Source organism: Pundamilia nyererei, unplaced genomic scaffold (assembly GCF_000239375.1).
Source record: "Pundamilia nyererei isolate P.nyererei 1_Seehausen unplaced genomic scaffold, PunNye1.0 scaffold00310, whole genome shotgun sequence".
NCBI lineage: Eukaryota > Metazoa > Chordata > Actinopteri > Cichliformes > Cichlidae > Pundamilia > Pundamilia nyererei.
In genome coordinates, this window is record NW_005187711.1 from 443,230 (window position 1) to 466,742 (window position 23,513).

General features: G+C 38.2%; 2 protein-coding genes across 6 annotated transcripts; one reads left to right on the plus strand and one right to left on the minus strand.

The window, feature by feature from the left end:
• Positions 1-1,020: 1,020 nt before the first annotated feature.
• Positions 1,021-3,438, plus strand: LOC102212974 (myoblast determination protein 1 homolog). Its single transcript, XM_005751432.2, has 3 exons — positions 1,021-1,764; positions 2,177-2,249; positions 3,168-3,438. The coding sequence occupies exons 1-3, from the start codon at positions 1,234-1,236 to the stop codon at positions 3,371-3,373; spliced, it is 810 nt and encodes a 269-aa protein (XP_005751489.1). The 5' UTR covers positions 1,021-1,233; the 3' UTR covers positions 3,374-3,438.
• A 1,117-nt stretch (positions 3,439-4,555) lies between these two features.
• On the minus strand, positions 4,556-21,410 carry LOC102212495 (troponin T, fast skeletal muscle isoforms-like). 5 transcript variants are annotated; one of them, XM_005751430.2, is made up of 16 exons: positions 21,225-21,410; positions 16,052-16,091; positions 15,925-15,938; positions 15,334-15,342; positions 13,686-13,814; positions 11,161-11,178; positions 10,881-10,901; positions 9,813-9,831; positions 9,657-9,702; positions 8,843-8,959; positions 8,655-8,732; positions 8,236-8,349; positions 8,013-8,122; positions 6,152-6,242; positions 5,902-5,942; positions 4,556-4,813 (listed from the first exon to the last, which is right to left on the minus strand). In XM_005751430.2, exons 2-16 carry the CDS (start codon positions 16,069-16,071, stop codon positions 4,777-4,779), a joined length of 864 nt encoding a protein of 287 aa, XP_005751487.1. In that variant the 5' UTR covers positions 16,072-16,091; positions 21,225-21,410; the 3' UTR covers positions 4,556-4,776. The 5 variants fall into 5 exon arrangements, with proteins under 5 accessions (XP_005751487.1, XP_013770935.1, XP_005751488.1 ...); XM_013915481.1 differs by lacking the exon at positions 11,161-11,178; XM_005751431.2 differs by lacking the exon at positions 10,881-10,901.
• Positions 21,411-23,513: the final 2,103 nt, after the last annotated feature.

The window sequence follows — 23,513 nt, forward strand, 5'->3', positions numbered from 1 at the left end:
CACACACACACAGGGAAGAGAGGGAGCCATTTCTTTCTTAGATCTGAGCCCTGATGGCTGTGTGACACGTTGACCTGCTCAGCAGGACTGTTAGGACACCGCAGTAAATCACTGTGCTTGTCTAGTGTAACTTCATTACGACTCTATTCTATGTATTCTATGTGCTTGTTTATTGCAGAAAATCTTTTTCAATAACCTACACAAGAAATGTCTTGTGTAGGTTATTGTTTTGAACATTAAGCTGAATGTTATAGCACTGTTTCTGAAAGGAATTCTCTCTGATTTACTGTGGCATGGATCTTCACCTTTGAACAAACATGTTTAAGAATGAAAAAGAACATATTATCACACCTTTACGTGGGTGTGATTGGAAAATCATTGGGATCTTAAAGCAGAAATAGGGTCGGTGTCAAGCTTTCATAAATTGTCAGATAACTGTAGAAGTTGCAAATTAATAATAATTAAGCTCTCCTTTGGATATATTTCACAATATACTGGTAATTTTAACCCTATAATGCCCTTTGTATCATATTTGATACATGAGTTTCTGAGACCTCTATCTCATCAACATGATCAAAACTTGCCATAATTTCAAAATGTTATGGACAAAACTATTTTTTTTTCTTCTAAAATTAACATTGTTTTTAACAAAAAGTTGCAACAAATATACAATAAAAATGTATCATACACAGCATGATATGGTATCAGAAACAAACTAAGGTTCTTAGGAAGAGGTGTAATGATGCTATTGAATGGCCATTCACACATGTGTTTGATCACTTAACTAGGAACATGACATGTATTCAGAACAAATTTGTAAAGATGGACACGATTGCTTTTTTATTGCTTCCTTATTGTTGCTGAGTTTCACCTCAGTGACCTCACATTACTCATTCATTCACACACACTCTCAAACAGACACACCCCTCACACCATTGGTCCCTTACGCAACATGCCCCGCCTCCACACTGCCTCCTTTATAAAAACAAACTAAGCTAAGGGAGGTGAAGTTCCACAGACTATCCCTTTAAACACACTCTCAGCTCCACAGAGTCACTTTTAATTTGCTTTTGAAAGGCCAGCTGACTGACAACGAGCAGCTTCTTTTTTTCACACCTTTCATGTTATGGCTTTTTAATTAAGGAGACTTTTATTGTGTTTTTCCTGTTATCACAAGGAGTTTTTAAGAAACCTTTTCATCCTCCTCACCTTTGATTTTTCGGAGGGAGTCCGATGGATCTGTCAGACTTTCCCTTCGTTCTCTCTTCAGCAGATGACCTCTATGACCCCTGCTTCAGCACCAGTGACCTAAACTTTTTTGATGAACTTGACACCCGGTTGATGCATGCCAACTTTTTGAAGTCAGAGGACCATCTTCAGCACCACATCCCCATCACAGAAGAAAAGGACCAGCATGTGAGGGCCCCTGGGGGCCTCCACCAGGCAGGTCACTGCCTGCTGTGGGCCTGCAAGGCCTGCAAGAGGAAGACAACCCATGCAGACCGGAGGAAAGCGGCGACCATGCGTGAGAGGCGACGACTCAGTAAAGTCAACGATGCATTCGAGACACTGAAACGCTGCACAGCTTCCAATCCAAACCAGAGACTGCCCAAGGTGGAGATCCTCCGCAATGCAATCAACTACATTGAGTCCCTACAGGCGCTGCTCAGAAACAGCCAGGATGATAGCTTCTACCCGCAGCTCGAACACTATGGGAGTGACTCAGGAACCTCCTGCCCCCACTCCAACTGCTCTGATGGCTCGGTGAGTCCGTGAACAGCTGAGCACTTTATATGCTGCCTCGTTAAATGTAAAGAATCTGTTGAGGATATTTATTGTTGGCAACAGTGAAGAATTTTTTTAATGGACTCAAAATGCAAAATGGACTCAAATGCATCTGAAATGTTTTGCAGTTATTAATTTGTCACAGTTTTAAATATGCGTGAGACGGCTGTTTCAAATGCATTTCTTGTACTATGTGTTTACTGTAGATGAGCTGTTTCAAATTTCAGTTTAGTGCCTAAATTTAGCTATAAACAGGACTCAGATTTGATTACTGTAATAAAATAAAACAATCAGAGACAGCATTAATTAGTCAGGCTGAAATATCAAGAAAACCATCAGTTTTTGTAAATGTTTGTGGTTGATTGTGACATGGTCTGATCCTTGTTTTCAGGTGGATTTTATCTCACCGAGTTCAGCCAGAAGTGAAAACAGTGACGCTTCGTACTGCAGCCAGAGAGCAGAGGGTGAGTTTGTCAGTATTGTCTTCTTATAAAACTGCTATCAGTTTGCAATTTTCCAACTGTGTGTTTGCTCTCTTTTTAATTTGACCAATCCTTTACAGTCTTCGAGAATATTAACATTTTAATATTTAACAAAACATAATCATTGTTTAAAATGGCCTCTCTTTTTTTCTTCTCTGTTTTAAAGTAAAAAATCATCTTTTACTCTTTTTAAATATATTTTATGGGGGTTTGTTGGCCTTTAAAAAGAAAGGACAATGGAGAGAAGACAGGAAAGCCGGGAGGAGACACACAGTAAATGGTTTTAGGGCAGATTTAATCCTATTACCATTTTGATATACTGAGTCCAGGGTTAGTGAGCTAACCCATCAGTCAGTCTTCACTCTTTTCTACTAAATCTACCGTGTAATGACATCACAAGTGTAGTTTTATAAACTCTCTTTAAAACTTTATGAAAACTTTCACCAAAAGCTGACATTTTACCAGAGCTTTGGTGAAGTTACTGATTGAACATCACATTGTTCTAAGTTCTTGCTATCTTGACAGATGACAAAACCGATATTTCTCTTTTTTTAATATATATATATTTTTTCTTTTAATGCATAGTGTACTGTTTCAGCTGCTAAAACATTTATGCTAGTATGATAAAAATTAGAATTATGCATAATTATTAAGCTTGAACACTAGCATGAAAAATGAACACAGGGTAGTTTGGACACTACACTGATTTGCTGCACCATCATGTGGTTCAAAGGAGAATTATGCAGGAGTTGACCATTTACTCTTTTGATACAATCAGTAGTTCTCTTAGTGCCGGCTACTAACTCTTTTAATGCACTAGGTTTTTTTTAAGCTGGTCTTTTAATTCAACCAACAAAAGCAAGTAAACCAAAACTGATTTCTCCTGTTTCTTTTCTAAAGATTGCAGCAGCAGCAGCAGCAGCAGTAAAACATCACTCATTTCCAGTTTGGACTGTTTGTCCAGCATTGTAGAGAGGATCAGCACAGATCAGACTGCAGCCCCCCCTGGGGACAGCGTGGTCCCCCAAGGCCCTGGATCACCTCACACCGGCACTGCTATCTCCAGTCTGTCTGCCGAGTCCAGCAACATTTGTGAATCCGTCTAAAGCTGATGGCGTAGGGACTCATTTTCATCAAAAAACATCTACCTCCAGGAGGAGGAGGAGAGCACAGGTGGCATGAAGAAAAAAAACAAACAACAGTGTAATATTCCTGGGTTTTTTTGGGGTTTTTTTAAGTCTTCAGATTAGGGACTTATAGAAGACATTTTTTTTCTTAAGCTAGCGTCTCACTGAATTAGATAAAGTATTTTTTCCTGTGGTTGAAGACTTTTCTGGTGGATGACAAATTAAGTTTGAGTCTAGCGTCATCAGTTTTTAGCCTCCTGGATGAACCGAAAACTGCAGAGTGGCTGATAAATCAAAGCACTGCTATAAAAGAGACGACAGTTGGATATTTATACATGCTGATGATAACTGAGGACCATTTGGTGCACCTGCAGTTGACTGTTCATATAATACCATATAGTACTTTCAAATGGTTGCTAAAATAGTTGCGTAACACAGTATGTTTCTATATTATTTATGTATTACTGAAATGTAAATAAAGACATATTTATATTCTGATTCCTTTATTTAAATATGATCACCCCATAGCTTTCATCTTCCCTTATATTTTACTCTTCATTTTCAATAAGAGACAGCTGCCAACATCTGGATTTTTGGGGACACACCATTGATATATGGTCACCTTTTAAGTCAATGCAACAGTCAAAGATCATGAGTATTATTCATTCGGAGTCCAACTGACAAAAAGAGCCTAAAGCTGTCTTTTACTTCTAGTTTTGGTCTCCAATTGTGCTGAACAGGTGGTGTAACTTGTGTGGATACTTTTGGTTTCACTCTAAAATCATCTTCACGTTTTAAAAACATCACTGTTAGGTAAACCAAAAGATCAAAGACAATCTTCTGTAGAGCTGAATTCTACTTTTGTGTTTCTATGAGTGACTTTCCTTATTTTACATACAGTCATCACTCATTTCATCTGTTGATAGCACAAAGATGTTGATATTTGCAGTGTCTCTGAAGTTTCTTTTAAAGTCTGCTTGTAAAAACAACAATTTGGCCTAAAGCTGAAAAAAGTAATATGATGTGAAAATTACAAAAGGTTTTTCAAAAGTTTTTCTTGTTTTTCATGCTGAACTTGCACAAGGTTCATCTATTCTTTTCTTTCTTTTCTCTATTCTAACAGACAAACTGAGAGGAGAAATGAATGCATTCACACAGATGATTGTTTAAAGTGCCACATGTTCTTTATACAAACAAAGCATAATTTTTATTGTTTATTTCATTACTTGAGCTAAAATCCTTGTGAAACTATCTCACTAAGGTAAACACAGGCACTAGCTTTGTTGTTGTTGCTGTGGATGTCATCGGGTGGGCGACTGGAGCTACTGCTGTGGTCGACTGAAGATGCCTCCTGCTCAGGCTGACTGGCACCGAGGGGCTGCTCACTTCCTGCGGCGTGATGCGGCTCCCTTCTTGCTGCTGCAAGGTGCAAAGTACAAAAAAATCCCCAAGAATCAGATCTGTTCAGTAGGCCTTTATGAATTTCACACACATCATGCTAATGTGAAGTTACTGTATGAATACCTGAACAAAGACTATTTTATAAGCAGAGGTTTATTCAAGGGCTACATACAGCCCTATTTGCTAAATGTTTCAGACAAGTAAAACCATTTCCTGATAACCTTTTATTGTACTCCATGTTTTCCCCCTTTCTTTTAGTGTGAAGAGGTAAGAGTATATTCTAAAAATAAAAGGTATTACTGTACAGTATTTACCTTATAAATAAAGTGCCTTGAGGTGACTCTTTTTGTGACTGAAAAATTTTGTGAAACTTAATTGAATTGAAATTTCAAATTCAAAAACACACCATGAACAACAGTCGTCTTGCACTAAATTGAATTTATAATATGCAGAGGGTTAGAAAAAATCACAATAAAATTTCATTTCTTTGTAATTCAAACAGTTTGTTGGGATCTAAAACTGTTGTGCGGCTTCTGCCCATGAATTAAACATGCTTAACACGACTGAAAAGCTTTAAGTCAACAGCGCCCTCTGTTGCTAAAACATGTTTTATGACTACTTTCAAAAAGTAACCAGAAGGCATATGGTTGCATGGATGTAGAAAAGTCTATGGGATGAAGTATATCCTATAAATGTCCTTACAGATGCTGCAGACTTTAAATCTACAGACAAAACCAAATGATGTTGCAAAACGAACAAGGACGAAGCATAATAAAGCAAAATATAGAGAAAGCGCCTGGCTTGCTATATTAGTTAAATCTGCAAACACATGGTGCACAGGCAGAAACGTATTCTTTTGTCAATTAAGAAAGCTCCATGTCCTTTGAGAGGACAAAATAATAAACGTACTTTATTTAGCATAAAATGAAATGAACTACTTTGTGAGTGTTTTTAATAGATTGAGTCAGGAAAAGGTCAAATCAGTGCAACATTACTACAAAAACAGATTTCTGTCCTTGTATGTCTCAATCACTCTCCTAAGAAGAGGGAATTTAGTAGTATTTAGTTTTGCTGCCTGATGTGGTCTGTTTATGTTCATAACTTACTGTTTCTGCAGTTCATCAATACGGTTCCTGAGAGAAACAACCTGAAAGACATCATCATTAGATACTTAGAAAACCTGTATGTTTGAACACTGAAATGCTACTTGTTGTTGTTGTGGTAGCACCAGACAGGAAATGATGAGAATGATCTCAAAAAAGGTATTAATCGGATGTGAAAATATCTGACCCTACCTTCAGGTGAAAAAGACAAACCAGGACATTTGGCAACCAATACATATATTTCTTTACCAACCTCATATCTTTGCCTCTTAAGCTTCTCACAGTGGTCGTATTTTATTGCCTCGAGGTTGTGCAGCCATTCCCACAGCTCTTTTGCCTTTTCCCTAGCAAACACAAACCAAGGATTCAGTCTTATGGCTAAAGCAATAAAAAAAAGCAGTTTTCATCTTTACCAAACAGAGTAAGAATTTTTCACTTAGCTTTTTTGTCAATACTAAAGAAGTGCCACGTGAAAATTCACCACAAGCTGCTCTATTTTTGACACAATGGTAAAGAAAAACGATTCTGAATTAAAAAAAAAATTGAATCCATCTTCTTTTGTTTGTTTTTTTCAAGCATTTTAAACATTCAAATACTGCATCCTCAGTAAGAGGCTGCGAGAACAGCAGGGGGACTCAACTGAACGATGACATAAAAAGACACATAAGGAAAAGGGGAAGTGGGATGGAAGTGGGTTGCAAAGTTGCTTGCAGTGCTAAACAACTGTGGGCAGACTAGAAAAGCCTAAATAGCAAGGCCTGTATGCAGGGCTCTATAGTGCGACCAATTTGGTTGCAAATGCGACCACATTTTTCAATGGTGCGACTAAAATAAGTCTTAGGTCACACTGGTGTGACCAACTGTTCATTAAAAAAAAAAAAAGTCTGTTTTTCTGTGTTTTATGTTCTGTGTCAGTTACTTTGACACAAAGGCATCTGCTGTGATGTTCACAATTCTGATGAAGTCTCACATGTATCAGTACTGATAAATGACCAGAATTATAATATTTCTGACTGTCTGAAGCAAAATTGATTCGAATCTAATTGGGACCTTGTGAATTGGAATTGAATGGATTATAGAAATCAGTGATGATACCCAGCCCTAGTGAGTACCCTTGGCCCGACAGAAGTGGATGTAGTGGATGAAAAATTTGGGTGCGCCTAACTTTTGAGCTGATATGCCTAAGAAAAGAAGTTAGGCACACCAGTGCAACCGTGGCAAAAAGTTAGTCTAGAGCACTGCCTGCATGAGATTTGGATGTCCAGAAGCTGCTGTGGGTGGGCACTGTGATCAGGTAATCTGATTGAGTTTTGGCTGAGCTTGACTTTGTGTGTGTCACAGCAAGGCAGTGACTATTTTTAGAACCATGTTCATTTACCATTTTGGGTTGAGTTTCTGGGAGAATTCTAAGATAATCTTTTGACAAGTTATTGCTTTTAACAGTGCCTGATTGCATTGTATGTATGATTGTAAAGATACGATACTGTTTTTATAAAACTTCTCTGAAAGTCAAGAAAACATGAGAATTGTAAGAAATTTGCCTTAATTTTTGAATATAAATCTTTACTCAAAATGTGCACTTGTTATATAGCATATAAAGAGCTCAGTTAGTTGTAATCTGTGAAATATTTCATGGTAATCATTCATAATAATAATGGATTGGATTTATATAGCGCTTTTCATGGCACCCAAAGCGCTTTACAATGCCACTATTCATTCACACACTGGTGGAGGCAAGCTACGGTTGTAGCCACAGCTGCCCTGGAGCAGACTGACAGAAGCGAGGCCATCACCAGTAGGGTAAAGTGTCTTGCCCAAGGACACAACAACCAGGACAGAGAGGCCGGGGAACGAACCGGCGACCTTCCGGTTACAGATGCGCTTCCCAACCCCCCTGAGCCACGGTCGCCTCACATTCATCTTCTTCATGTTGAGTCAGCTGCTGTTCCAATCTATCTGTTGCTAATACATTTTAAAAGAACAAATTATTGTAGGATCTACTGTTGTTGTGATGTGGAGCTATATCAAAGAAATTGAATTGAATTGAAAAGAACAGTGAAAATGAAATCAAATATCTTCTGTGGGTTTCCTTCATTTGTTCCCCTTTTTGTTACCTCAGCTTGTCATCACTGAGATTATCGACTTTCAGGGGTTTGCATCTCTCTGCAAGAACCTTCTTCTTCTTTTCTCTTTCAGTCTGCTTCTTGCCTCTTCTCTGTTCAATCTAGAGAAACATCACACACAATTAAAACTGTAAGTCTGCACAATTATTTAGCTGGCTGCTTTGTGTGAAGCTGTAGCAAAGATCTGAAACTTAATAAGTGAAACACATGGTACCCTCTGCAGGTGGCTGCTTAAGCCCGATCCCATGTTTGTCAGTGCTATCTTCTTCTTGGCATCATCATCAGCCTTTCTCTGAGCGTCGGCCTCCTCCTTTCTCATCCGCTCAGCCTGCAGAATGAATTTTAAAATTTGATTATTACAGCTTTTCTGTTTATACTGAGTTTGTCCAAAGGATTTTTGAAATTCCTGAATGAAATTACGGCTGCAGTGAAATATGCAGCATATTTGAAAATCTGAATAAGTAGCAATCAGTGTGTCACTACTCTTTTTTTCATCTGTATCCTTGCCTGCTGCTGAAGATTAACCAAACTACTGGAATCATTAATTACTTGAGAGAGTGACCAAACTGTTAAAAGAGATTTGTATTTTGTTCTGATTCACACCAGATCAAAAAGAGACAGTTTTATGCATACCTCCCGCCTGGCCTGCCGCTCTTTATCTTGCTCAGCGCGAATCCTCTGCTGCTCAGCTCGCTCAGCACGACGCTTCTCCTGAAAACACAAATCAAGATACTTGATGGTCCTGCAATGCTTATTGACAGAAAAATACCATTACATATTCTGGGTTCATTCTGTAATAAATAATTGGGATGCAATCTCACAATTCTCTCCTTGAGAGCTATGAGTTCCTCTTCTTCCTTCTTCCTGCACTCAAAGTGAGCATCGATCAGTGACTGCAGCTCTACAAGATCTTTGTTTTGACGTTTCTTTTGGATATCCTGTAAGACAAGAACGGCATGAGGCTGCCTTCATAAACATGTACTAGCTGTGATCATACATGACACAGCTGATTGCTAGCCCAACACTATTAGGGAACCGTAAGTTAGTAGCAACAGACCCTTATAAATTCAAATTATATACATGGCAGATTACACTGTGTAATAATTGGAAGGTTGCTGGCCAATTGCTGGCTGCTCCAGTCTGCATCTAATACATTCATCAGATATTGAGCACGCGCTATGAGGTTAGATAGAAAAGAAAAAAAGGAAAACAGTGAGTGAAGGGGTATGAATAAGTGAATGAGACATGTTGTATGAAGCGCTTAAATAGAGTAGAAAAGCGCGATATAAGAACCAGTACATCTACTCAAAATGTGGGGGATGGCCCATTGGTCACACACAGAGTCACTGCAGGTGGAGCAAGGCCCATGGGAAAAAATATGGACTCAAACCTGAGTAATTATAATTTTTGTTTATATTAAAAAAATAAAACTCTACTTGAGCTATTAAACTGACTTTTACTTTAGAAAAAACAAACCTGGTTCTTTAAAATGGATTCTTCTTTTTGTACAATGATCAAAAGTGTTGAGGTCTGGTTTTTAGTTTTGAAGTGAGACAAGCTCTTATAGGACTTAAGTTCAGCTTTATGTATAATCCTTTTCTGGCTTCATTTTAACATTTTAACAAGTCAGCTTACATCAAAATCCACTTTCTCGCCATCTGGGATCTTCGGAGCAGTGGGCCTGTAAAATAAAGTATGAGAGGTATAAACAAATAAGGTAATTTATAGTATATAAATGTACAGATGCTAGCTATGCAAAAGCCTCAGGTTCAAACAATAGTGCATACTTACTTAAACTTTGGCTTCTCTTCTGGGTTTTTGGCACAGAAAGAAAAACAAAAACACAACAGGGACAGGAGAGAGATTGAAATATTAGACATATAAATGTAGAGAGAGTGTAGTGTCTAAAGTGCTGGTTAATTAGGGAAGAAGATCCAAGTGGACAAGCTGAGTTATTTCTGAGGCTGCAGGTTGTTTCACACCTCCAGTAGATCATTGTATAAGAGTGAGTTTTAATTGTCCAATACTTTCCATTAACAGTGACCCAATTACTGTGCATTAGCTTCTGATTTAAGTAGCCTAATGTAATTACACAGCATGAATTGTGGGAAATTTACACAGTGAGTTCATATGTAGCTGTTAAGAGTAAAGGCTAGAAAATTACTCTGTGCATGAAGAGATATTCAATAACAAATAAATTACATTTTTGTCATTTATGCATTATGTAAGATTATGTAAGAAAGAATTAGGATTAGTAGTAAAATATTTTACAGTCCCCTTATATTTCTGAGGTTTTTATAGAGGAAAAAAAAGTAAGAATCTACAATATGATCAAATCTGTATTGCTTATATGACACCATTATTTATTTTTAAAAGTATGACAGAGCGTCACAGGTTATATTACATTCCACAGGCCTAAACTAAGAAACAAGAATGTTGATTTGATGTAGCATTTGCTGGTAAGCCCATCGGTGCACAGGAACGAGGCCACTGTAGTGTGTTACCTTACTTTTCTGTTATTTTTTGTGCATTAGTGTGTAAATCAAAACAATATGATTTAAAAAGTGCAAATCAGGATCAGTATGCGGTGTCATAAATCAACACATAGAAACCTTTTATAGTTACATTTACTGAACATACAGTACATCAGTGCACACTTGTCACAACGAGGGACTTTGTATTTGTAACTGTTACTGTTAATCTTTTTTGTGGTAAAGACATAACTGGGATTGGGATGTGTGTGATTAGCATTTTATTTTCTTGCAGGAACCTACTATAAAAAAATAAAATAGAGACGGACAACATGGGGAGGGAAAAAACAGGCAAAGCAACATGGACTCAGCAGGAAATGCAAACTACCATCTTGATCTCCCTCCTCCCCTGGCAGGACACAATCATGCAAAAAAGAGAAGAAGCACAGATGAGTGGTGCAGCCCGTAACCATGACTCAGTATTAATGAATCCTTCAACCCGTTCCTCCAGGTCACATTGGTCACCTGATGCACAGACTAAACCGAATTGATTAATTCTGCCTTTCTCTTCAAGAAAGATCAGAAAAACAATTATACATGTGTGAAAGGTCCCCAGCCAACAGGAAAACAAAGAACAGGTTCAATGAGAAGAATTCAATTCTACATACCTTCTTCTTCATAGGCCTCTGCATGCAGCAAGCATCCAAAGCAAGAGCAGAACAGAAACCATTAGTGATTGGACTGGGCAGCCTGTTCCTGTCCTCTTCATGGTGCGCAGCTTATAAAGCACATTTACAATATTGGGGTGTTTATATTCATACTGTAGGCAGCAGCAGCCACTGCCTAAGTCCCATATCATGGCATGCATTCATTCTAGATTAACGTCGCAAGCACCTGTTGTTTTAAGTTTTATTTTGATAGGCAGCTGACTCCATATCAAATCTTGGATATCGAATGTTCATGTTAACTGAGTTTTAAGAAAAGCTTTCAACACTAAAGAAATTAATCGTTATTATTCGAAAACCTTTGTAAATCTGTCTGAGAATGATTGCAGTCAGTTATGCAGACACTAAGAAAGTTGCATATTCAATCTATGGATTACCAGAAGGATGATGCAACTACTTGAAAATGGTTAAATTGAAAGTTGCCATACTATTTTTACTCAACTGTGCCTGGGCCATGAAGCTGAACAAAAAATTATTAAATTGAAGCAGTACAGCAAGAGTTCATTAGTTTAACAATAGTACACCAAAGCAAGGGACTTCTGCAGTGACTCTGTAATGAAAGATTCTAAATTTATTCGAGGGCTTGACAATATGTTTTTGCACCATAATACCCCAATGTAAATGCTACAGAGCAATTTGCTGGTCTCACTCCACATATACACACAGAAAAAAAGAAAGCTGGACTGAAGAAAGGAAAAGAAATTGCAAATTGCTTTTACAGGCTAAAATTTCCCATCATCCTTTATGATTTGGTCTTACAGAGTGACACGAGTTTGCCAAAATGCAAAATACTGGAGAAGGTTATAAAAACAAAATGAGACACTAAATGGATAGAAGACCATAGATGACCAAGGGAAACCAATTCATGTAAAAGCAGTGAATGTTCTTGTCCTCTCTTTCAAGATTTATATGCACAGCTCATATTCCAAACACACAGCAATATTGCTTAACCAGGACAATGAAAAATGGTTTTACTGTGTCTCTTCTAACACTGATGATGATGCAATTATAACTAGACATTTTAGAGAGCAAAATCTACATGTTTTCTGCAGTGCACTCCCAAAAGCGGTATCTACAACAAAAGGCCCTTTAGCATATGTCACTAGAAAAAGACTAAAGTGGAAAATGTATTGATATGTAAATGACAGCATTCATAAACTCAAGATTTTTCAGTATGCCAGTGCAACTTTTGTTGTTCTGTTTTTGAATGATAACATTTTGTAAAGTACATGACTGTGACCAGTATCCCATAGTGATATGTTACCTAGATTATAAGAAATCGTATAATCTAAGGATAGCACCAGAAAAGCACCAGTAAACTACACCTAAATTTGAATTGCTGATACTGCCTGGGAACCTTCCAAGAACTAAAACATATTCTGACCCTTTGTGTTTTCACCTAAGTCTAAACCCTGCAAACATGTTTAAATGTATACATATGGTTATATTTAAGAAAACAAAAGAGTCAAACACATCTCACATTTGGAGGAGATATACTGTTACTAGCTATGTTGTGGCTAATTTGACAATGGGTAACTAGACAATGGATAAACTTGGGTAAGCTAATTCTGGTTTTCGAAAGATTTAAAAACCTGTTCTGCATTAAAAACATCCATTAATTTGATCTAGGTATCTTCAGACCCTCTTATTTTCAAACAGGGCAGTTATGAAGAGAAGGCAACACCAGTGGAAAGGACTAAATGGAAGCTAAAGTGGAACTAGATTAGTCAACTGCCAAAATATCGAACCCAACAAGGCACCTGAGTCTTTTATCATCTGATTAAAGGTGAAGTGTGGTTTGTTAGTCTTGTCTTGACATAACTGAGATCAGTGCTCCAGAGTATGTAAAAATCACATATGTAGTCTGGAGATGAGATATTATCAGTTTGTTCTGAAGGAATTTGAAATGTCTGTGTGAATGGAAAGTAAAAAAACAAAAAAACTTTAGGATGATTGGTGTTTCTTCACCGTTACAGTGTAAAAATAAACTGCATATTTACTTTGAAAATAATGAGTTAAGAACAACTTACTGAGCATTCAGAATTCATACCACAAAATCTAGCTGGTGCATAATAATCCACAAGTGGATTTTTTTTTTGGACGTTTTAGTTATTTGTTATGTGTTTCATCCTGTCTTCCTCCCATCACATCTGGTCATGTCAAATGGCCCCTCCTCCCTAGGCCTGGTTGTGTTTGAGGTTTCTTCCTATTAAAAGGGAGTTTTTCCCACAGTCGCCAAGTGGCGTTGTTTGATTGATGGGGTTTGCTCTGTATTGTTCAGTCAATAAAAATGAACTGAATATTTCCAAATATAAAATCAAAAACTTTAGTCATAGTGTTTGTCCTTTTGACTTGTCAGGTAGGATATTATTTGCAGTGTGTGGATGGTTACAGGACTGACTGTCCTATGGTTTAAAGTGCTGGATGTCCTGCAGAAAAAAGGTGACGGGACTGCCCATGCCACATACCTTCCTCCTCATGAACCACCTGCTGCACCACCTCTGGCTCTGGTTCTGGTTCAGGCTCTACCTCTGCTTCTGCTTCTACCTGGGCCTCCGCCTCAGGGGCTACTTCTACTTCTACTACCTCCTCCTGGGCTACGGGCACACAGCATGCACCAAACCACCGGGGAGAGGGAGGATGTCGGAAAAGGCCGTTAATGAAGACCATAGACATGACAGAGCCATTAGAAACCAAAAGTGAGAGAGTACTTTAGTTACAGAGAGGATAGTTGAGCGAACAAGGAACAGTGCTGCTGGAGAACAAAGAGAGAGAGAAACAGATGATGATGAAAAATAGTCAGTTGACCTTTCACACAGAAGCCATATCGAACTGTTGATGTATAACTGAATGTATAACTGAAGAACAAACATTCTGGCTCACAAAGATCATTTTAGGTTATCGATGTAAAAACCTATAGGCTATCAGATGATAACTGAGCTCATGTTTAGAACACCATGTTTTGCAATCTAATATTGACAAAATGTTAGATATTAATGAATTATTACTATTCTGACATTTCTGAAATATTTTAAAAGACACTGTCATGGCATTTTCAAAAAAAAGAAAAACTGGTGTTTTACACTTGTTTTACATTATAGTTCCAATACTGTAGATTATCATGACATTATCAGTGTTAATGATAACACCCCTTTAGTTTTATTCAGGAACAATTTAAGCTTGTCTACACATGCTAATATACCTGAGCATGATAAACCCTAGGAACATGTTTACTGCCTACAAAATGTTTCACAAATGTATTGTAGGGAAACTATGATCAATGAAAATAATGTTAGCATAACTTAATAAAATGTTTATTAAGTTAAGGTAACATTGCTAAACTAGTTTTTAGCTCTATCTTGTTAGTTAGCTAGAAACTAACCCGTCCAAAAGGTTTTCACAGATATCATAACATCCTATTATTAAATATCCCTTTGAGCACCACCCGATTTGCTTGTGATATTTGGATGAATAACTAAGCATTATGGTTTTCATCCAAGCAGTTTGCTACATCAGCTGTTCAAAAAATAGCTGTTGTGTGAATTAGGTCAATGACGGAGGTACTGACATTAACAGATGACCATGTAAACAAGTCACATGTCGAGAAAAATGTAGATAGCCGGATGCTAAAAAACATTTTTTCTTCCATGTGAGTAAAAACTTCACTCCGCCAGAGAAGTCACCCTTAACTTGGAAGTATTTGATTGAGAGTTAGATGTTAGTTATGCTGCAGTAACAAAATAAAGATAAATAAATATGGATTAATGAATGAATAAATAAATTAATAAATCAATAATATGCTGTATTTTTATTCCAAGTACTCCCAGATTATGAGTTTCTTTTTTTCTTCTACACTGTACATACATGAGAGAAGGTTCAGATGTAATAGCATTGTCACCCCAAATATTTCTAATATAACTAGAATAAAAAGTGGAAGGTTAATTTTGCAGATCCTAAATCCTGTTGGAATCCTAATTTCATCTATGCATATGTTAGTATATAGTAATTTCACGGCTGGTGCCAACATCAAACACTTCAAATTAAGGGTAAAACAAACACTCAACAATTAGTACAGTGGATAAAGGTTGTGATGTCTGGCCAATCAGTTGTCTTTACCTTCCTCTTCTTCAGTTATTGAAAAAAAAATATGGTGGGACAAACAAACAACATTGTGTCATTTCATAATCACATTTAAATTTGAATTTGATCAAGAATCAGTCATAGGGGAAATGTTTAATTTGTATTTTAAATGGCAAAATGCAATATAATAAAGGCTTATGACATTATTCCCAGTGTAGCTTGGGACAAAAGGAAAGCAAGTGTCTCTGTGAAATCTATTTTCACTTTCAAGTTCAGTATATATGTGACAGGTGAAAAATAAAAGTAGCATATTCTATTAATGTTGTAACTGAAATATTTTGCTGTTTTCTATAAAATGTATTTATTCAATGTGTACAGTATACCAATGGATATAACAGAGGAATGTACACAATCAAGCATTGAGGCTCTAAAATGAGATTTTACCTCATCCGAAAGACTTCAAACAAAACAGTGCACTTACATGGGTAGCACACCTGCTTAGTTTGAAGTAGATCAGATGATCACTTAAGTAAAGTGAAGAACAGACAAACACACCGGCAGACGAACAGAGACTCCATGATTTATTAGCTAGATGAAAATGAACCAAACTGTGTGGTTGTCACTTACCCTCGATATTGTCCCTGAAACATGAAAAACACATCTTTCAAATATCAAACAAAAAATGTTTTTTTTTTTTTGATAAAGAGTGAGTTTAAAAAAGAAGAAGCATGAGTCATTATTGGTGGGCACTTACACTTCCTCAGTGTCAGACATAGTGACAGCAGACTTTACACCTGAGGAGAAAGACAAAGAGTGAGGTACAGCAGTGGGATTGTGCCAGTACAGCAAAGTAAACCTGGGATTAAATTCATGGGAACATGAGAAAACAAGCCAAAATGTATATTTTACTTTCCAGGTAAATTTTGTTCGTATTCAGGAACTATGGAAAAACATCTCTGCATTTGCAGTGACATAGAGGCTTTGTCCACACTAGCCTGGATAGATTTGAAAACGGCGTTTTCATCTGAAAACGCTCCGCGTCCACACTAGCGTCTTCAGTCGTTTTCACAGAGTTGTGCGTCGTCATTGAAACAGCCGAAAATGCTTGGGTTCTAGTACTGTGCATGCATGAAACGCAAGAAGATTCGACCTGCCTTATTTCTGTCTGCTGCTTATTTACTTTCCGGCTCTTTGAAACGTTGCAGCGAGTTTGTTAAATGGACTAACAACAAGGTGGAGTTGTTGCTCCACCTTGTACAAAGTTGCAAGTACAAAGTTGCAAAAGCGAGTGAAAGTTAAAGAATTTGAAGAAAAGCTATCTGGAGCATGTACAGACTGATATTAATCTTCAATAGGGCTGTCAAATTTGAGAGCAAACAAAACAACTGCTGTATAATTCCCTCCGCTATCTTAGTTTAATTGGTCACATGACGGCATCATATGACTAACATGCATCATCGTTTTATAAAGTCTCAGTTTTCACTGTCCACACTGCGACGCGAAAGCACCGCAGTGCGACGCGAAAGCACTGAGAGCCTTCACAACGTTTTGAAAAGGCTCTCAAAACACAACGTTTTGAGAGCCTTTTCAAAACGTTGTGTTTTCCATGAGTGAAAACGCCGTCTCAGTGTGGATGGGAGGCCAAAATGGAGAGAAAAGGATGCGTTTTCAAACAGAAATACATTAGGACGTAGCCTCAGTTTGAGAATAACTGAGGTTATTCACTATTTTTGGAATTCTTCTATCTAATCTGTGGCAGTTGTTCCTGTGCCTGCTTATAAGGTGAGAAAGCAGTCACATAGTGTATCTGTCCTTACTGTAGCATTTCCACACCTAATCCAGGGCTGTTTACTCAGCTGTTTGGAAGGTGTTATCCTCTTTGCAAGTTTGTGTTGATGTGTGAGAATTCAGTCCGCAAACACAGAAGATTGTCATCAGCACTTATTATATAAGCCAACCAAGCCATGGGGTAGGGTGTTGGAACTCCAAGCCAGTGTATTCCTAGTGTCTGTCCCAAGTCTGGATAAATTGCTGCCAGAGGGTTGCATCTGGAAGGGTATCCAGCCTAAAATGTTGGCCAAATCAAATCCATGGATCATGAAAAATGAGATCTCCATGCTGGAATTGGTTTCCAGGTAAACAATGACCGCCTGTGGTGCTATTGGGAAACAGGGTGCCAGTGGAAAGTTTGCTACTGTTGGCTGAAGACAAAAGAAGAGGAAATGGAGGAGTTATGCTTGGAAGCATCAAGAGAGAAGAAAAAGCAGGAGCGGCAAGGTGAGAGGGACTTCAAACGTAGACTATGGCTGGTAAAGGGAGAGAGGTGCCTGATATGATGGTGAGAAGTAAGCTAGATATATTGTGTGTGCAAGGAAGGGAAGTAAGGGCAAGAGCAATCAAAGGGCTCTTCTGCTATGGTTTAAATAGGAAGTGAAATGAAGCAGAAGACGAGTTTAAGCATTGCAGAGAGGAAAAGTACGATGGCCCCTAGAAATAAAGCACGTACAAAGTCCAAAACACATGCAAACTCCGAAGCACATACAAACTGCAAAGCACGTACAAATTCCGAAGCACGTGCAAACTCCAAAACACATGCAAACTCCAAAACACAACGGAACTGCTCTTGGACGCTAGGGGCAGTGCTGAGCTCGATTTGCAAAATAAATGGCAAGTTTGTTGCAAACACATGGAGTTGGATACCGGCAGAAAACACCTGCAAGGATAGAACAACCACACTCATATATATTCAAAAAATTTACCTGTTACTACCACACACCAAATCCGGTCGTTGGTACTTCCTGGCTTGCGTAGCCACTAGGTAAGAAAAACTCAACACTGCCTCTAGTGTCCTGGAGCACTTCCGTTATGTTTTGGAGTTTTCGGAATTTGCACGTGTTTTGGAGTTTGTACATGCTTTAGAATTTGTACGTGCTTTGGAATTTGTAAGTATTTTGGAGTTCGCATGTGTTTTGGAGTTTGTAAGTGTTTTGGAGTTTTGTAGGTGTTTTGGAGTTTGTACGTGCTTTGGAAATTGTACGTGCTTTGGAATTTTTAAGTGTTTTGGAATTTGTAAGCGTTTTGGAGTTTGTATGTGCCACCGTAGAAAAGCATCAGACAAGATCACAAATTTGAAGGTGAAAATCGAAGGCATGACATGGAATATAAATGTGCGTATACACCACACATTGGATGTCAATTAATTAAAAGAGAAAGAGGAATTTGAAATGAGTTGAAATAAGTGGTATCTGTGCAGGACATGTATGAGGATCGAGACAGAGTAGTGAGGTTTGTGGTAGGAGTGACACCAGAGCTCTGGTCTCAGCCCCTTTTTGGGACCAGGTTTAAGAGAGTCTGGAGAGAAGAGAAATGAAAGATACAAGATAGAATACATGTGTGTGAATGAGAGAGAGCGAGATGGGCAAAAAGGTGAAAATGCAAGGAGCAGAGATTAGAAATCCGTACATCAGAGGTACAACTCAAGTTGATGGTTAGTAGATCTCTAATCTCCTGCAAGGCAGGACAAAAAGAGGAACGCCTCAGATAAAATTTATGGATGCAGTTTAAGACCACATGCAGAGTGTCGGTGTGACAGAAGAGGATGAAAAGTAGGCAGTACTGTACCGACCCCTAAAAGAAGTAGCCAAAAGAGGAAGAAGATGCTTGTAATATGAGCCATCTTTAGCTTAAAGATCATTAAAGGCTTGTTTTGACCTGTCTAGGATGTACGACACCTCTCACCCTATGACAGCTGGGATAGGCTTCAGCTCCCTCATGAGCCTACTGCAATATACTAGACACTACACATTAGCTCACTAAAAAGAGAGCAGTAAATCATCACTGTTTCACTTCACTTTTGAAGCCCCATTTTTGGATTGTTTTTAAAACAAGCAGTAACCCGACTTAGTTGATTTTACATTATAACAATCTGAAACTCTAAAATGGCAAAGGGTGTATGTGCATCTTAAACCAATCCACTTAAATCCACAGGCTAGATATTTATTTTATTCTCCTGATCTGTGAGGACATAAAAAAATTAACTTCACCTCCTCTGCAGAGATAGAGCAGAGGCAGAAATCCTTTAGCAGCTGGACAAATTGAATAAAAGTGAGTGCATCATAGTGAAAATGAAAAGTATGACAAATCAGTCAAATCAGATGCTAAAAAAATGGGCTAAACAACTTCAAGCAAATGTCTTCAACAAATATGTTTATGTGCTTTAAGAGTTCGAAAAGCATGACAAACAAAATCTAATGAACCCCACTGTGAAAACCTTCTTTTAGTCCCTTTTACAATGCTGAGTTCCAAACAACTTCCCCATGGTTAAATGTACAAGGATAAGCTCTGTTGGAGGACTGCTACCTCTCTACATAGTCTATATTCAACTATATCATATTTGATATATAAAAAGTGTCTTTGGATGACTCTTTCACACTTAGTGTGGGCACAGCTGCAGAGGACCCAGAGGATTAGCTCTGGATCATATTTCCACCCATCAGCTGAGGAACAGTGTCCAAATAGCTTCTTTAATCCCTCGACTCCGTCCAGCGGGAGGATCCTTTCCAGTTAAACAGCCAATCTCCAGCCACCTCCGACAAATGAGCTCTTTGATCGACTTACAGCTGACAGCAGTCTCACCTCTGTGTGTCCAGCATTCATACAGCACATACCTACATTTCAGCGCTCTGTATATTTAGTGGATGGCGACTTCATTTCTTCAGTATGAGAACACTGAATGCTGAGAAGTCTTTCTGAGTCTTTCTGAAACTAAAACTTGGCGCTGAAACTGAAAGACTGACATAACAGGTGAGACGGCAGAGGAAAGTCGCATCCTGAGCCAATCATACTCAGATTTAGATTGAAATACCAACTTGATAGGAATATATAGACACATCACATCAGTCTGGGTGAGAGAAGATAGGTAGGTAGAAGATCAAACCTCTGTGTCTCCAAGATGAAACACCTGTTTGCAGTGCTTCTAAGAGTACAAAGGATATGGCATAATGACAATGATCTAAGATTAAAGAGCTACCAAGGCAAAATGCTTGATTAAATGCAGAAATCTAACAATAAGCATCTTCTCATCTACAACCTGAAACACAATGCTAAACTGGTGTACATGTGAGCATCTCTTCAAAAATCTTAATGTGTACATATTTGTGTGAATTTGTAAGTGGAATCAATGAAAATAAAAATAAATACCTGCTTGATGTTATGAGGCTCAGAGAATCTGCATATCTTTGTGGTTAGACCCCCTGATAAGCTCTAGGCTTATGTCCATTGCTCATTTGAAAGCCTCTCCAAACCACCATCACAGTATTATCCTGGAGTTACATTCATATCAGACATTTCAGAAGGACTAACTTCACATCTGAAGCCATGCTTCATCTCGATTGCAGCAGGTATGTTATTTGGGAATGACTGTAAATGTAACATAGATTAGATACTTAAAGTTGGAGTATCAAGTCCCTTCGCGTCTTCACAGTATGCAGTTTCTTGTACAACAAGCTGCTTAAACGTACTAAGTATAGCTGTCAGATTTCTTGAATGCATTTCTCCTTCATTGCAAATGATGATCAGCTTTAGAAAGCACATACATTTTGTTTCCAGCTTTCATCTTACATAGAAAATTTTTTAAGTGAACTTCCCAATCAAATTAGCCCAAGAAATTGGACTCCAGCTCTTGATATGGACTATAAACCATCCAACACATAAAGTACACATGCAGTGAACATGTCTATGTCCAAATGCTACTTTGCAGTGTTTGAGGACAAACTGTTATCTGGTGTTTATGACCCTGAGACTTCCTTCTCCTTCTCTGCAAATGTAACAAACCAAAACCTCCAAAGCAGATATAAAAGAGCAAACAAAATCTCAGAAACCATCTTCAAATGTGAATCCAGGCTCTCGAGTGTCTCTTGTCATCTTACCTCAGAGATGAAGAGAAACTCCTCAGACGATGGAGATGAAGGTCTGTAAGGAACTGCAGGCTCCGCTCAGAGAATAAGTCCTTGTGTTATAGTATGTGATACTTGAGCCCATCAGGCCCTTATTGGCTGTGGGATGAGAACGAGGTGTGTGTGTAGCATATATGTTTATGTGTGGAGAAGGTGGGGAGGGTGTGGGGGGCCTGCAGCTATGACCCTGGAGAAGGAGATGGGTGAAATACTATGGATGGAAGAGGAGGGCTCAGGTTTTGGAAAGGAGCAGCTGAGAAGCTTCTGTTGCTAAATTTACAGTGATAGAAGGCTGAGTGTGGGGCTTACACATAAGCTTGGCATCCAGACAATGGAGAGAAAGTGTGTGTGTATGTGAGTGTATGCGTCAGCCGCTTCATCAGCCAGTCAGTAAAACAGCCAGTCAGAGTGAAAGAACAATAATAGAAGCGGGCTGCACACTGAATGCCCGCTGACAATCTGTCAGTTTTCTGTGATTTAAGGAACAATAAAAAAGACAATACTATGTCCTGCAGAACAAGCCTTTAATAAAACGAATAAACCTTTGAAAAACAGTTCATCAAATAGATTCAACAGACAAGATTTAAGGCTTTGTTGCCTGTTTTTGATAGTCATGGTAGTGTTGTTACTCCAGTTGTATAAACAAATACATACCATTGCATAAGGGTGGTTTTCTGTGGGGGCGTGGTGAACCATGGATGTATAAAGAGAACTGGATAGTGTGCCATTGCACTGTGCTTTGCAGCCAATGTTTCCAACAGCTCAATGGTGCTATAACAGTAAAGAAAAACCCCAACAACTATTAACTCTAAGTCTTTTATTTTCATCCATCCATGTTCTTAAACTTGTCCAATTCAGGGTCACAGGGGGGGATGGAGCCTATACCACCTGTCACAGGGCTGTACCTCATCAGTCTAACACACAGAGACAGACAACCATTCATGGCCTATTTGAAATTCACTAAGTAACCGAACATGCATGTCTTTGGACTGTGGGAGGAAGCCAGAATACTCAGAGAGAATTCATGCAGACACGGGGAGAGCATTTGCAAACCCCACACAGAAAAGTCTCAGGCGGCTGGTGGATTCAAACCCGGGCCCCTTTGAGGTGACAGTGCTATCCTGCATCACTACTGTGCCTCTCCTCTCTCTGGCTTTCTACTCTTCATATTGTAATTATTTTTTTCAAGCTGGACTATGTGTGTAAGAACTTTATTTGCCACTCAGGCTGAATAAATTATACAAAATGTACTTAATTTTGACTATTTGAATTTTACTTTTACTCTATCAGTCATCTGTACTGTACTTTGCCAGTATGCTTGTTTCACTGAAAAATATGGACATGATTTTTTTTCAGATGGTATCCCCAAAATTGTTAATGTCTATTTTCGACTCTAGATCCAGTCTGACACAGACACTCCCAGACCACCTCCTCAGGCTCTTGTGTGGGGACATTCCAAAGCCAGATATGCTCATAATGTCAGCATGTCCTGGGTCTTTCCGGACCAGTTGAACAAGCTCAAAACATATCACCTAGGAACCATCCTAGTAGAATGCCGGATACCCTTAGCTAATCATCACTAATTGACCATGAGAGTAAACAGGTACATTGTGGAGTAACTAAAAAGCAGTAGGGGCATTATTTATGCTTGAATGATTCATAGGATCATTCAAGCACAAATGTTTGTTTCATAAAGTGCTTAAGCGGTTTATGAAACAAACAAACAAATCAAGGAGTGGACTGAAAATGAATAAACAACCAGGTGATGTCCAAAGAAAACTTTGAAAGAAATTCAAAAAGCCTGAAAAACTACTTTATAAAAATAGAAATAGGAAAGAAAAAAAAACAGGGTTTAAATGGACTCATGAATTTATCTTACCACTTATCCTGTACACAGTGTGCTGCCCGATTAGCTGCTTCTCAAGATATTAATAAATTCTGTTAGGATTCATTAAGGCCTCCAAGGAAGAAAGCCCTAATCCACACTGACAAATATAAATACATGAGTACCAGCAGAGTAATGAAGAGAAGTCTCACCATACCATACCACCTTTATTTATAAAGCACTTTAAAATAAAACCAGGGTTCACAAAGTGCTGTACATATATAAACAGAAAATAACATCAAATATGTTAAAAACAGGGGATTATAAAAAATAGAAATAATCTCTTAAAAAGTGCCAAAGAACTCAGCAAATAAATATGTTTTAAGAAGAGTTTCAAACTCACACAATAAAGTGTGTTAGATTAATCCAGCTGAGAT